Raw genomic sequence first — 15,815 nt, 5'->3', positions numbered from 1 at the left:
ACAAGCTTTCTATCCGGATTCTCCGTTTTATGGTTATTATACCTTAAACATCTAATGATTTTCCTCATGAGTGCATTCTAAAGTAGGTCCTCATTAGCATTAAGCAATTGGCAAGACAAAGTTCCTGACTTGTGAAGCACCGAAATCCAAACCTTGACCTTCTTTGCATCTTTGATGACTGAATTATGCATAAAAAAAATTAATAAAAAAAATTAAAATAACAAACTTTTTTTTTATATATCATCAAGTAACAATCCATAATGAAAAGACACTGAGAAAACAATACAATGAAAGAGCAATTGTACATGTATTAAATACAACTGGTGTTAAAAAGAGAAACAAAAAAAATCAGCTTGGAAATGTCTTTATTATATGCATTGTATTGCAGTAGTACCTTGACAGTGAATGACAAGCATCAAAGGGTAAGTCTACATCAATCTGCAGTTACAACACATACATTACACTGTTGTCCCTCCCATCTTCAATAGATATTCAACAAACTTTCATCATCAACCAGAAATAAGGGCAAGCAACTATTCATCTATAAACCAATAAAACAAGAACATAAAAAAAAAAACAACAACAACATTCCTTTACTTTAAAACCATTCAGGTATTTGTTTTTGAAGATCTATTGCAAGATTAGATACAGGCTTATTAGTGATCATATATTAGAGATCTAACGGTTATATGATCCTGTGTACATTAAGAGATACATTTAGAAATTACAACACAAACAGGCAGACCTGGGTCAATTACAAATTCTAAATGAAAACATCTTTGACCTCAAGGTACTCTAATGTTCACCGTTTGTACACAAACTTAGTGACTCAAAAGATTCTTTATCAAAATAACAAACCCCTAACTTAGTGACATCTCCATGCTGAAGTCATAAAACAAAAGGGCAGATCACTTGGATTTAGTATTTGGCCCAGGTCTGATTTCAAGGATCAGTGTATTTTTGGAAATGTATTACAACTACACCACAGAGGCCTGTGAATAACAGAGCATACCTACAGCCTAACTTTGGGACCAGTTCAGCTTTACATCACTTGCATTAAGCATATAGGAGAAACAAGGTTATAGACACGTTTAAAGGTTATTAATAAGCCGATATTGTGATTTACAAATGGTTAACAGCTAACCCAGCCTTTTAGTGAAATACATGCTTGTATAAATCCACACCCAGTCAAATGTAATCACATTCATCACAATGATTAATGGATGAATCTCTCATTTCATCTTTATATTTGTGGTTTTAAAAAGGAATGTCTAAACAAAATACATTATGAAAACACCCAACCAATTTATTGCAAAGCTAAGGAAGCCATTGTCAAAGTTACTTTACATTTGTGACTGGAAGGATATGATTAAAGAAAGAATCTGTTCCACTGACAGTAGCAATTTATAGTTTTGAAGATGGTGAAATATTAAATTCAAGTTTCTTAATGAAGCATGTGCTTCTGGCTTAACTGCTCAGGATTGTAAGCCATCTCAAATCTTTCAGGGCAAATAATGCCGAGACAGACTAGATTGTTTTTAAACAACTGAGACAATTGTCTATGCGTTAAGGGAATTAAGCCTCGCATTTGCCCAAGTGGCCATCATCAGGGTCATTAACATATCTTAAAATATTTCTAGTGAGTAGTAATTGGCATGCACAAAGGTCAACGGAAATAACATTTTGTAATACGGAATGAACTAGGTTTGAAATGGGTGCAGAGAAAGCAGGGCTAGTTGTACAGTAGTGCACTTCAGAACCCATCATAATCCTTCTTGTCCTTCTTCCCTTCGGCTTCAAAACCATCAGCCCCATCACTGTTGTCACGACGCCTCTTGCGGTTATTACGTACATTGAAGTGAGAGTTAATCTGGGGCAAGGGGTCCATACCCAAAACCTTGTGAATCTGACGGAACGCCAGCAGTCTCAAGGCAAACTGCAGATAAAGTAGGGAGTCATTGACAACTTCCAGATAAATACACAATGTAATGTGCATTCGAAAGTGTTTTTTTAAATCTTTGCGTTCTGTAAATTCAGTCTTTGGTGGCACTGTGAGGAACCACAGATGAACTAACAGTATGCTCTGGTTTTAGTGCATTTTACCTGAGCACTTGATGTAATATCCTCTCTCTGCTGCTCTTCCATGGCAGCCAGTGTGTTTGTTGGATTCTTCTCACATGGGTCGGTCAATCCTGGAGCACCTACATTACAAGCAAAAGTCCACAAGCCATAGTTTACCTAAATGCGCAAACTTGAATTTGTACTCAATTATTTGAAGTCAATTTATTAAAATGTACTAAAGCAACACAATTCTAGAACATGTCACAACTTGATTTAATTGCATTCTTAAATAGCATTTTTTAAATTGCATTTAAAAAAATAATAATTTAAGTTTACTTAATCCATTTGAGTTGGGACTACATGAAAACTTTTTGGTGGTAATTAAGCATTGATGAAACTGGGCAGGAGACTTCAATTTCTCAGCATGCTTTGCATGTGACACGATAGGGGGAGTAAATGTTAAAATGAAGTGTTATTTTATGTGTTTGTGCACAAGATGAATATAAAGGGGGGGGGATAATTCTTAATGTTTTATTGAGATTTAGAAGAGTTTGTTACATTGGAGATTTGGGGGTTACCATTATGGTGAAGAGTGGAGAATGTGCTCACGAGGAGGACAGATAAACGTCGCACATGAAATTGATTGCTTCGTTGAACTAATGCTGTGCCAACCATAGCATTAGTTACAAAACTACACTGCAGGAATTCCAAACAGCATGTGCAGCGCATTCAGAAATATTCAGACTTAAAAAAAAAAAAATCTCCACAATTTGTTATGTTGCAGTCTTATGCGAAAATGCTTTAAATAACTTTTTTCTTCACATAAAATCTACACTCCATCCCCAAAAATGATTAAAAAAATATATATTTTTTATAAATTCGCAAATTTATTAAAAACAAAAAAAAAGAAATATCACATTGATACAAGTGTTCAGACCCTTTACTATAACACTTCATTTTGTTCAGGCGCATCCCATGTCTCTAGATCATCTTTGATATGTTTCTACACTTTGATTGAAGTCCACCTGTGGCAAATTCAATTGCCTGGACATGATTTGGAAAGGCACACACCTGTCTATATAAGGTCTCACAGCTGAAAATGCATATCAGAGCAAAAACCAAGCATGAGGTCAAAGAAATTGCCTGCAGAGCTCAGAGACAAGATTATGTTGAGGCACAGATCTAGGGAAGGCTACAAAAATGTTTTGGCAGCATTGTTGGTTCCCAAGAGCACAGTGGCCTCCATAATTCTTAAAATGGAAGTTTAGAACATCCAGGACTCTTCCTAGCGCTGGCTGCTTCGCCATCCAGAGATCATGTGTGGAGATGGCAGAAACATGCAGAAGGACAACCATCACTGCAACACTCCACCGATCTGGGCTTTATGGCAGAGTGGCTAGATGGAAGCCTCTCCTCACTGCAAGACACTTGAAAAAGCACCTAAAGACTCAAGAGACTGTAGGAAACAAGATTATCTGGTCTGATGAAACAAAGATATAACTGTTTTGCCTCAATTCCAAGTGTAATGTCTGGAGGAAACCAGGCACCGCTCATCACCTGTGCAATACCATCCCAACGGTGAAGCATGGTGGTGGCAGAATCATGCTGTGGGTATGTTTTTCAGCAGCAGGGACTGTTCAGGGAAAGCGGAAGGCAGCAAAATACAGAGAAATCCTTAATGAAAACCTGGTCCAGAGCACTCAGAACCTCAGACTGTGTTGAAGTTTCACCTTCCAACAGTACAATGATCCTTAGCAGTCAAAACAATGCAGGAGTGGATTAAGAATAACTCTGTGAATGTCCTTGAGCGCGGACATTAAATCCAATCAAACATCTCTGGAGAGACTTGAAAATGGCCGTCCACCGACAGTTCCCACCAAACCTGACAGAGCTCGAGAGGATCTGTAGAGAAGAATGGCAGAAAATCCCCAATCCAGGTGTGCAAAGCTTGTCGCATCATACCCAAAAAGTCTAGAGGCTGTAATCGCTGCCAAAGCTGTTTCAACCAAGTACTGTTAAAAGGTCTGAATACTTATGTCAATGTGATATTTAAGTGTATTCTTTTTAATAAATTAGCAAAGTTATCAAAAATCAGTTTTTTGCTTTGTCATAATGGAGTATGGAGTGTAGATTGATGTGGAAAAAAAAAATAAAAGCATTTTAGCAGAAGGCTATATAACATAACAAAATGTGAAAAAATGAAGGGGTCTGAATCCTTTCTGAATGCACTTTGTAGCATGCCAACATTCACTTTCACTAGTTAGAACAAAGAATTTCAGCCAAAGAGCTATCATCACCTTATGATTGATTATACATCTATAAAATGATACACGGATATTAACAAAGAGTTCCCCATTTTACCAGATAGCAGAATGCCAGAGGAAATACATTCAAAGACTCGTCGCAGAGCATCTCCAGGGCTCATTGGCCCAGAGGCACTGCCGATGGCCTTCTCCACCAGCAACTCCATCGCCTTGGAAAAGCAAAAACAGGGACTTAATTTATATAACTAGATAACACCATTTGTTCTCAAAAGAGGTAAATCCCAAGAACTTGAGACGTTTTCTCATTAAATGGAAAATTGTTTAAGCAGTGAAAAGGGTTTTGGTTTTAAAACCTCTAGCTACAGTGTTGGGGAAGCTACTTTAAATTACTAGTGGCTTGAGTAGTTAAGCTACAGCAGGCACAGTAGGAAACATTCCATTATTTGTGAAATCAATTGAAATTCAAGCTATAGAGAATAGTCCCACCTTACATTTAGAAGAGACAATTACGCTATTGATATCACTTGGTCTTTTTGCTCTAGAACATCCATGTGCATAAGCCTTACCAACCTCAAAAACACTTGATTTGAGCAAAACAAAACAAGTGTAAACAAACATTCCTTAAAACCAGTGCCGGATTAAAGCATGAAGTGTCACAACTTAAATCAGTTTCCCATTTATTTTGCAATGTTTCGATCCATTGGACCAAGATCCAATGGATCTTAAAAATAAGGGATCAGAAGCGATTTTACTTTAGATTTGTTTGTTGTTTGACGATTCAACAGCAGCTCTGGCCACTATGTTAAGTAATCTGATATGACAACAGCAATTAAGTGTTTTATCATGTCATTTCACTATTTGATGGAAGGCTTGTTATCCTAGAAAAGCTACAGCAATTCGAAAATGCAGAGACACTGTCACGAATCACTATTTGTAGTTGGCTCCTCCAACACTGTAGAGCCATTATCAACATAAAAGACAAGAAATTGTTTTTAAGATACCACATTTTCAGCTTCCTTTATTTACTCACCCAGCAAGGAAAGGCAGACCAGGTAGGTACTCGCTGACATAGGTCACGCAGTATTCGAATGACAATCACACATGACTGGAGTCCATTAGCCCTAGCCTTCAGTGCAGTGAAGTCAACATTAGTTAATATAGAAGAGCAAACATTGACAGGCAGTTAATACAACAAGACAGGGCTCAGAGAGGTACAACACTACTGTTTATAATGGAAGCTTTTAATTGGTGTATAAAACTGAGCCAATTGCCTTTCTTAAGCTGCCATTTCCAGCAGTATTTTACCTCAACATTAGTACAAGAGGTCAAAATTTGCAAGATTCACTTGGAATGGCTCCCTGGTAATCTTGTAATCCCTGACCTCAGTTGTCAAGATACTCCACAAACATATACTTTCATTTTTCAAAAGATCTGTAGTTACATAGGAACTGATCCAGTCAAGGAAATCTGCTTTACTTTGCCTGCGTGTTTGCGGTGAGAGCAATAACACAGTAAACTAATCAGATATTCCTTTCCTCTCAGTCCCTATTTCAAAGGATCATTAAAAAAATAAATAAATAAATAAAATAACAAAAAACAAATGCTCAACATGAAAGCTCTTATTGATGACACTTTATGCAAAGGTATTCTGCAGCCTTATGGAATCATTTTACATTCTAAAATTTAAATCTAATAATTATGAATAAATGGCATGTATGCAAGGATGCCTCTTTTTTTTTTTTTTTTTTTTTTTAAAAAGGACAATAGAGCTCATATGCACTTTAAAATTGATATATATATAAATATATTCAGTCACCAAATTTTATACTGCATCCTTGTATCACTTGTTTCTCACAAAATCAACTTTTGAGGTTTGTAATTTTTCAAAATAATAGTCTAAACAACTTAAAGGAACAAATGAAAAGATATACATCTCATAAGGCTACAAGAAGAAAGTAAAATTATGTTCCGAACCTGGAACCACTTAGCGTGGCGTAGGGCAGCCAGAGCGTCAAGGCATTTTTGCCTGTCCAAGACGTCCGCTGGGTCTTTCACCATACTCGAGGTTACATCTAAAAATGGATCGAATTGTCAAATGGTGGTGAGGAATGGGTGTTTGACCAGGTCAGAGATTGCCATGAACACATTGCCACACATACCAGATTGTCCTCTGATCACTGTTTTTTCCAAACGTACAAACTTCTAAAACAATGCTTTCATTTCACCCCATAAGCAGAATCTTGGGGATCTTTTCAACAACATTAAGAATCTGCTACACTTTGGTGATTACACTTTTGCCAATTGGTGCACTTCTATCTAGACTGGTGTTGAAAGCTGAGAAATAGGACAGCGATGGATGAATCTTTTCAGGGATACAAGACAATAAAGCAGAATGTGCCTGACATTGATGTTGGATTTCTTAAATTGGAGTTGTAAATGCACTCATGACTTTGGTACTCTGCAAATAGTGGCCATTACACTTAAAAATAACTAGCTAAATAATTATCTTGATAATGTGACTGCGGGTAAGATAATGCTCTGCAATTTGCAGAACACGCTCATAATTCATGAGTTTCAAATGCTAAAGCCAGTGGACTACTTTAGCAGATCAAGTCCTACATTCACAATCCATAATTATTATAACTGGCAGATACACACAAAAGTACAAAAGCTATCTTTTGTAATTCCATGCCTCAATGAGAACGTTTACATGCACTTCAATATTCTGATAACTTCAAAACATCAGCTTCTAAAACAAATTAAATAAGACAGCACAAGAAAACAGCGTTTACGTGAGATTTCAAATTATCAGCTTATTCTCTACATTTAAAAGTAAAAACCAAACAGGCATGGGCACATTGGATAAGCTGGTAAGAACATAGGTAAAATTGTTCACAATGCAAAGCAAAATTGGGCTAATGGACATGTGTCGATTTGTTTTTGGTTAAACTGTTTGACATTTCCCTGATAATAGAACAAAGTTAAAGGGGTTAACATGACTACACAAGTTTCAGCTTAAGCATTGATAACTGGTGACAGTGCATACAAGTGTGCTAACTGATCAAAATCTACCGCTTTAGAAAACTATTGTGGTACCATTAATGGCACTTTTCCACTGAATGTTACGGTTCGACTCGCCCCAACTCTACTCGCTTTACATTTCTGAGCTTGTATTTCCACTGCAGTTTAGCGCCATCTCAACATGGGTGGGATTATATGCTGATCGTCACAGTTGCACCGCCTCTACTGCCATGACATAATCTTAAACATGACACAAACTGACCAAAACAATAACACAACCGCTAGCTGTTAGCTACTAGCTCATTGTGCTGCATAAACCAGTTGTTGCATGGTGATTTTACACAAGTGTAACAGTTAAATTGGCCTGGTTGTTTTAGATGGAAGCTTCCAGTAGCTGATCAACTAAATAAGGTGAAGCTTTCAAGCAGAGTATAGAGTTAACAAAATCCTTCATCGTGGATCAACACCAGTCCAGGGCACTCTCCCTCCCATTGCTTGCTGGTTTAGATAGCATCCATTCAGTCGAACCACTTCCACTTTTCCTTGATGGTCACGGTCCTCCTCGGTGGTCACTTATTTTTTAACTTTTCCCTACACTGTTGGTAGGTCCGGTGGTAGTAGTGTGCGGCCACCAGCTGACACTCTTCCGGAGAGACTTTTTCCCAGTTAATTCGCTAACGAGTGGACAGTCTGCACCTCGTCTTTTACCACAGCGTGGTTTTGCACGGAGCCATTTCTTTTTTCACAATTTGAAAGTCGCGTGAACAAATGACACTGCCATTGCGGTTACTAACTTCAAAACTAGCGGGTTGTGTCAGATATCCAGTGACTCTGGTAGTGACGATTCTCCCTGACAATCAGTGATCTGATGGATTTTGATGTCACATTTAGTATCGGCTCGCTTGGAACCCTCGACCGAGGCAGTACTAAAAAAAATAAAAATAATCATCATCATCATCATCATCATCATCAGGTACTATCAACAGTGGAAAACCCCAAAAAAGCGAGCCGAGTAGAGTTGTACAGTGCAGTGGAAAAGCCCCATTAGTCAATACTGACTGGCTTGTTCATTTCCCTGCCTTATAGTGGAGGAGAAAAAAATAAAAACACACCTTTATTATACATTAACAACTCAACTACACTTTTGGGAATAAAGAGCCCATATATTTCTCTCCTAGTGTCAGGTATTGTAGAAATGTTCATTCATTTCCCTGTGAAATTTTGGAATGCAATGCCCCAAATCTAATTAAGAAATATTTGTGAAGTTCATTTATTCTTGCATTTCCCACTTAACCAGATGACATAGCATTTGAGGAGAGTTCTCCTGTGCTCTAGGCAAAAACAAATGTGGATTCCAGTGTCTACACAGCTGAAGATAAAGTTATTGAATGGACATGAAAAATTAAAAATGAACTCTTTTAGAACAAAGTCACTGTACTTAATTAGATCCAGAAACACTGGGAAAACAATGATGGGTTGCAATGGTATTGCAAGTGTAATCATGAAAAATGTAAAACAGGGATATGTGTAATGTTTACAGCTGATGAGTATTTGAAGTGACCCACTGCAGTAGCAAGGCAATGGTAGGTGTGGCAAAGTGTTTGAAAGTATTTAGGAGGGGGACCTTGGTCAAAAATCCTTCCGGAGCTGGTAGACGTAGCCTCAGATGGGAGACGATATGCAGAGAATGCAAGGAGGCTTTGGGCTGGACTTAAAAAGCTTTGTTTACATGAAGGCAGTAATGCGTGCTGGCAAGAAAAATACAAAGCTCCCAGCAAGAGGATTAGGACATCACTGCATGCATACCGGTCATACACACAACACACCCCCCCCCCCCGGCCCGCCCCGCCCCGCCGCATGTCTTAATGTATAGTGAAGTCTGTAAAACACAGGTCCAACCAAAGACTCCAATAAAGCCTTCCTCCAAAAAGCTTACCAATATTCCACTAAGGAGCCATACAGGCATGATGTAGGGCTGGGCGATAGGACGATGTAATCAGATAATGATATTTGACAAATATCCTGATGCAGACTGTGACAGGCAAAGTCACCCAGCTCCAAAGTAGCCCAGGGTGAGAAATTATTAATTCAAATGTGGGTAGCCTATATCAAGCTCATGGTGGGCATTTACCCACCATTGTGGCAGGCTAACTGTAAGACATTATGGAATGACACATGACAACAAATTATGCTTTTATACACAAAGACGCACTTGCTGAAAGGCAATTTATAATAAATTTAAGAACAGATGTGAGTCTCTGATGCGTGGTTGTGCAGCGGGAGCATGTCTCGTGGAACACATGCATGTTAAGAAATCACTCATTCCATTTCATTTTAGTCATCTGAAAAAAACTGTTTGCAAGAATAGTGGCATCTATGAGAATGCTGCAAATGACCTCAGACCATCACACGAGGTGCTTTAAGTTTAGTTTGCTTTCCATGCATTTTAATCTTAATATGCATTTTTAAACGCAACTTTGCCGGTTGTATACACATGTATAGGCTATAAATAGAACCGGCAAAGTTGCGTTTAAAAATGCATATTAAGATTAAAATGCATGGAAAGCAAACTAAACTTAAAGCACCTCGTGTGATGGTGATTAAATTAAATCAATTAATTTAAAGCAAAATCAATAAAGCAAGAATATTCACCAATCTCTGTCAGGGGTTGATGTAACCGGAAATCATAATATTTTTCATAAAAATATTGCAAACATATCGTGCATAGTCGCCCAGCCCGATGACACTGCATTTAAGATTTCACAATTCCAGCGGCTTCGTATCAACAAAAACTCTTAAATTTAAATTCTCATGACTAAGCCATCCCACCAGTGTATGACTTTCCTTCTTCAGCAGAACCGAAGTGAAGATTTTTTTGTAAAGCACATTTTAGCACTTTTCTCCATAAAATGCAAAATAATGAGTGCCATTAGATTGTCCAAAAGCATATTTAGGCAGCATAAAAGGTAATCCAAACGACTCCAGTCGATCAATTAACGTCTTCTGAAGCAAACCGTTAAGTTGGTGTAAGAAACAAATCAATTTAAACATTTTAAACTTTAAATAGTTGCTTCCGCCAGCACTTTATTTCGGTTTGAAATTACCCAACTTTCGCATGACGTTTGTTCCTCTGTTGTACACAAAGCACGCACTTCCAACTTCTGGCATAAATACACCATTTAAAAGTTAAAGTTTTAATGATCCATTTATTTTTTTACACTAACCTATCGATTTGCTTCAGAAGACATTCAATGATCCATTTTATGCTGCCTAAATATGCCTTTTGGACCATCACATAGCCAGCAGTCTAATCATGGCATCCATTATCTTGCATTGTATGAACAAAATGAGCTGAAATGTGCTTCTAAAAATCTCCATTTCGGTTCTGCTGAAGAAGTCATACACATCTGGGATGTTTTAACGCAAGAAAATCATAAAGAGAATTTCCATTTTTGGTTGAACCAACCCTTTAATGGTAAAGAAAAAAAACCAAAAAGGGTTATTAATGCAATTTTTCTATTACCTGGGGAAACTTGGGTTTTTGTCTAGATTGTTTCATTTGCACACACACACACACACACACACACACACACACACACACACACACACACACACACACACACACACACACACACACACACACACACACACACACACACACACACACACACACACACACACACACACACACACACACACACACACACACACACACACACACACACAAATTCCTTCCAGTGTGGACATGGCAGGCCTTCCAACTTAAATCCATCTCAACCATTTGTACTGAAACTTGTAATTCAGGAATTTCTGTCTTGTTTACTTAAGTGCATCAGACCAAACTTTCAACCAAACCCTATAACCCCCTTGGTGGAAAGAATGCAATATCTTCTGGTTGTGTAGTGGTCGACCGATAGGGTTTTTTTTTTTTTTTTAAATCGCATCGGTTTTAACGAGATATCTGCATATGGTATATAAATACAAGTTTTATTTAGATTTGCTTTTTATCATTAGAAAAGTGACAGGGAACTGCTGAGGAGAGACCGTTAAAATACGTGCCTAGACAACTTCGGCATCCTGTGGAGCGCTCATTTAACTTCCTCTGAGGTTGGTTTATTACATCCCTTTAAACTAGATATGTGCATATTTGCAGATGGTATATGATCTTAATTTTATTGATATTTGCCTTTTTCATTAGACAGTTAAAAGTTACAGGGAACTGTTGAGGACAGAGAATGAAACCGGTGAGCACTTTAACATGGAGCTGAAACACGCTGCTGATATGCAGACCGTTTAAATGACCCTTTGTTGTACTATTATTGTAGTAACACAATGGCACGTAACAGCAAAACGAACCATGACTGGTCATTTACATGTCTCAGTCGCTTCACATGCAAGCAGCCAATTCTCGGTACCCTCAAGAAACAAAATCAGCAAAAGGGGAAAATTTATAGGCCGATGCAGACAATTATAAAGTCCCGAAAATAGTCTGATTTATCAGCCTCAGAGATATAGTCGATCGACCACTAGTAGTGTATAACAAAATCCCCTCGTACACAGGAAACAAAAATTAATCTTACCCGGGACTATCTAGACTAGACACAATGCAAACACTTATCATGCTTGTTTTGGGGAGAGCTTCAAGAGCACTGGAAAAGTGTTACAAAGAGAACGACCTGAGCAACACTGCTGGCATCTGAGACAGTTGGGTCGCAATAAAACCTGGTAGTGTTGAACTTTGCTTGATCACAAGGCAGAGTACACAGAGGGACTACACCAACTTGAAACCACTTGAACTGGTTTCAATCTGTTCAGGCAGACATGTACAAATAACGGACTTCATCTCATGGAATCACTTCCTACAAAATATATATATACACTATTTATTACAGTAAATTGCTTCTAAGTTTACTCCCTCCATTTCTTATAGGTAAGCTAGCTCAAGCACATACCAGGTTTAATTTGTACCACTTTTCTATCTATCTTCTAAAACAAACCACACCATATTCCAAAATGTATAAAAATTACATCATTATTAATACTATTATCTAGTACCATCTCCACAGTGCCAACAGATGGGCTCTTTAGGGTTTCAAAATCAGCATGTAATATTAATCTAAAAAAAAAGTAGTCAGTTAATGTGAGCAACGTCTTTTCCAACCTCCATCCCGGGTGCTCTCCTCTCGGATGACGGGCGAGGTGAGGGTGATGGTCACCTGCATCTTAGGCTCAGCACAGGAGGAAAGGATAATGGCACCCTCTTGGACGGAGCTTTTTACTTCATATTTCTCTGGTGTTACCACCTGATAAACACATGCGTCAACACAAAACAAAGTCATAACCTGATCTGAGAGAACCTTACCATTTAGAAGATCTAAAAGGAACAGAGACAACAGCCCACAATATTACAGATGGTGCAGTTACTATAACCTTCATTGGAACCTTTCCTTCAAAAGCAGAACAGGATCTTAAGGAAAACCTGTGAGATCATCTAATATTTTTTCAGTTGTTTGGAAAAAGCACTGAACAGTATTGACAGCTGGTACCGTGAGCTGTTTGGGGAGATGCTCCACAATGAGGGTGAGCAAATTCTTGGTTGGCTTCTCAGAACAAAGGAGGACCAGGTTGACGTTTTTGTCTCCTCGCAGAAGCAGCCCCTTGGCAAGAACACCAACCCGCATCACTCCTTTCAGCACCCTGTAACAAAGACAAGGTCATTTGCTTGCTCTTTCCATTCTCGCTGCTTTGGGATGGAGTGATAAATAAAACTTTTCACCCACCTGTCTTTGGGAGGCTCTTTCTTGTCTTTGTCCTCTTCTTTGCCCGTTGCGCTTTCTTGATCAGTGATGATATCAGAGACAAGCTTAAGTGCTCGCTCCGTGATTGACACGATCTTCTGAATGGCTTGCAGTTCATCCTCAGAGGGGTAAATAGCTGTATGTTTGGTCATCACATAGCGATCGTCTGAGGAATCAGGGCGACGTGGATGCTGAAACCAAAAACTAGGCATTACAACAAACCAGAGTTGTAATAATACAGATATTTCAGTAGTGTACACAAATACCAGAGAAATGTGACAATTTTTAATACTAAATCCAAAACCACAGAAAACCAGATGCACAATAAAACACAATCCTTTTGGTCTCACTGAGCAAGACCTTTGAAAAAGCCTAGTCTACAATTAGAGTTGTCACGGTACCAAAATTTCAGTAGTCGGTACAAATACCAGTGAAATTTCACGGTAGTCGATACCATTTTCGGTACCAAAGCAAAAACAGGTTACTAAACAATACTCCTATTAACAAAGTCTACAAAACATTAGCAGCAGAACTAAGAACAAAAATATGCCATTGAGCAACATTTAAATATATATATATTTTTTTAATTATAACAAAACTCAATGTATGCTTAAAAGTACTTTTGAACACTTAAATTAAAAGTTGCAAAAGTTGAAGCAAATCTTATATAAGTTTTTACCAAGTACTAAAAAAAAGCCTAAATAAACAAGCATACAATAGAATGAATAAAAAACAATTTCCAAACTAATGTGCAAAGTGCTCTTATTAATAAAGCTGCCTTTTGCCATTTTTCTTCATGATAAGAAATGCACAGTGACATATATTACGATTAAGTCGCGAGCAATTGCGTTCTAATTTAGCTGTATTTAGCATGCACGCTCGAGGGATGAGCAACTGAGGCAGAGTCTCTCTCAGCCGGGTGCAGTTTCAATCTGTCCCCCTTAGATTGGGACATTCGTGCAACTCATAGAAGAGGCACCGACCACACAGAGAAATGCCAGTTTCTGAGTTTAAAGTTATTAACATGATCTGCTTCTGTATCATTTGAACTTTAATAAAGCTATTTTACTGCAATTAAGACGTTTCCTTTAAAGAGCTCCGCCTCCGCTTATTCCACAAAAGGTACATGCTTCAGAATGTACTTTTTTAATCATTCCCTAATACTTTGGGATCTACATAAAATAAACAGTGAAAGTTTATAGTGCACCTGGACTGATCTGTGCAATTCTGCGTGCATTGCTGCTCTCACGCGATATCGTTACAGTTTAATGCGATTTCATGTTACGTTAAATTAGATCAAACGACAATTCGACAACGAACATTTTTCTCATCAATTTTGTATTTTCGACGATGTTGACTAAACGTTTCAGCCCTAATGCAAATGATAATATGCTTTTAAACTCACCTGCTTCATTTGCTTGAATAAATCCGGGTGTCTTGTCTTTCATGTGCTTTATTAAATTTGATGTGTTTCCTCCTCTAATCAGAAAATTGTGAAAGCAGCATTTACAAATAGGTTTTTGCTGATCTATGAGGTTTCCCCTTTTCATCAGCCTCAAATGCAAATAATGTCCAGACTCTGCAGCAGCAGCTAATTTGCTTGCCGCAATCTTTTGCTTGTTGCGAGCGTTCGAAAGTTCCAGACTCTGCATGGGTACCGGGTAGACCCGGTCCCTTCAGAAATTCTGGTATATTAAATAATTTTTTGTTTGAGTACCGACTTGGTACCGGGGTACCGGTATTTTTGACAACACTATCTACAATTACAGTTATTTTAGCCAAGGGGCAGTTTGACAGAAAAGTGAAAGAATCTCTGTGAAAGGTTTAGACAAAACAGTTCTTGCCAAATTGGTATCGTTGATATACACTCACTGAGACCAATATACTAATACTGGTTAGGGCCTCCCCCTTTCTTTTAAAAGGGCCTCAATTAGTCGTGGCATGGATTCCCCAAGATGTTGGGAACATTCATTTGAGAATCTGGTCCATGTTGACATGATTGCGTCACACAGTTTCTGCAGATTTGTCAGCTGCACATTCAAACTGCAAAACTCCCATTCTACCACATCCCAAAGATGTTCTATTGGATTCAGATCCAGTGACTGGGAAGCCCATTGAACTCAATGCCATGTTCATGAAACCAGTTTGAGATGATTTTTGCTTTGTGAGATGGTGCATTATCATGCTGGAAGTAGCCATTAGAAGATAGCTAAATTGTGGCCATGAAGGGAAGCACATGATCAGCAACAATACTCAAAGGCTGTGGCATTTAAGCAATCATTGATTGGTATCAACAAGCCCAAAGTGTTCCAAGAACACATTCCCCACACCAGCATTACACCACCGCCACCAGCCTGGACTGTTGACACAAGGCAGGTTGGGTCAATGGATTCATGCCGTTTTTGCCAAATTCTGACCATATCATCGGTGTGCCTCAGCAGAAAAAGAAATCCATCAGACCAGGCTACATTTTTGGCTGCTGTTCTTGGATGACAAAAGTGGAACCTGATATGGTCTTCTGCTGCTGTGGCCCATCCCCCTCTAGGTTTCTTCATTTTTGTGTATTCTGAGAAGATATTCTGCTCACTACAATTGCACCGAGTGGTAAGCAGAGTAACCATAGCCATTCTGTCAGCTCGAACCAGTCTGGCCATTCTCCACTGACCTCTCT

General features: G+C 38.4%; 1 protein-coding gene across 1 annotated transcript in view; it reads right to left on the bottom strand.

The window, feature by feature from the left end:
• Positions 1 to 354: 354 nt before the first annotated feature.
• LOC127623731 (zinc finger RNA-binding protein-like) overlaps positions 355 to 15,815 on the bottom strand; it is a 31,662-nt gene continuing 16,201 nt past the window's right edge. Inside the window, exons 13-20 of the mRNA XM_052098214.1 lie at positions 13,127 to 13,335; positions 12,893 to 13,043; positions 12,508 to 12,649; positions 6,300 to 6,397; positions 5,356 to 5,451; positions 4,423 to 4,534; positions 2,104 to 2,201; positions 355 to 1,936 (exon numbers count right to left, since the gene is read on the bottom strand). Coding sequence (XP_051954174.1) covers positions 1,754 to 1,936; positions 2,104 to 2,201; positions 4,423 to 4,534; positions 5,356 to 5,451; positions 6,300 to 6,397; positions 12,508 to 12,649; positions 12,893 to 13,043; positions 13,127 to 13,335 — 1,089 coding nt within the window. The 3' untranslated portion in view covers positions 355 to 1,753. The remainder of the gene's footprint in view (positions 1,937 to 2,103; positions 2,202 to 4,422; positions 4,535 to 5,355; positions 5,452 to 6,299; positions 6,398 to 12,507; positions 12,650 to 12,892; positions 13,044 to 13,126; positions 13,336 to 15,815) is intronic.

The sequence above is a fragment of the Xyrauchen texanus genome, chromosome 3, assembly GCF_025860055.1.
Source record: "Xyrauchen texanus isolate HMW12.3.18 chromosome 3, RBS_HiC_50CHRs, whole genome shotgun sequence".
NCBI lineage: Eukaryota > Metazoa > Chordata > Actinopteri > Cypriniformes > Catostomidae > Xyrauchen > Xyrauchen texanus.
This window is presented reverse-complemented; position numbering and strand designations above follow the sequence as displayed.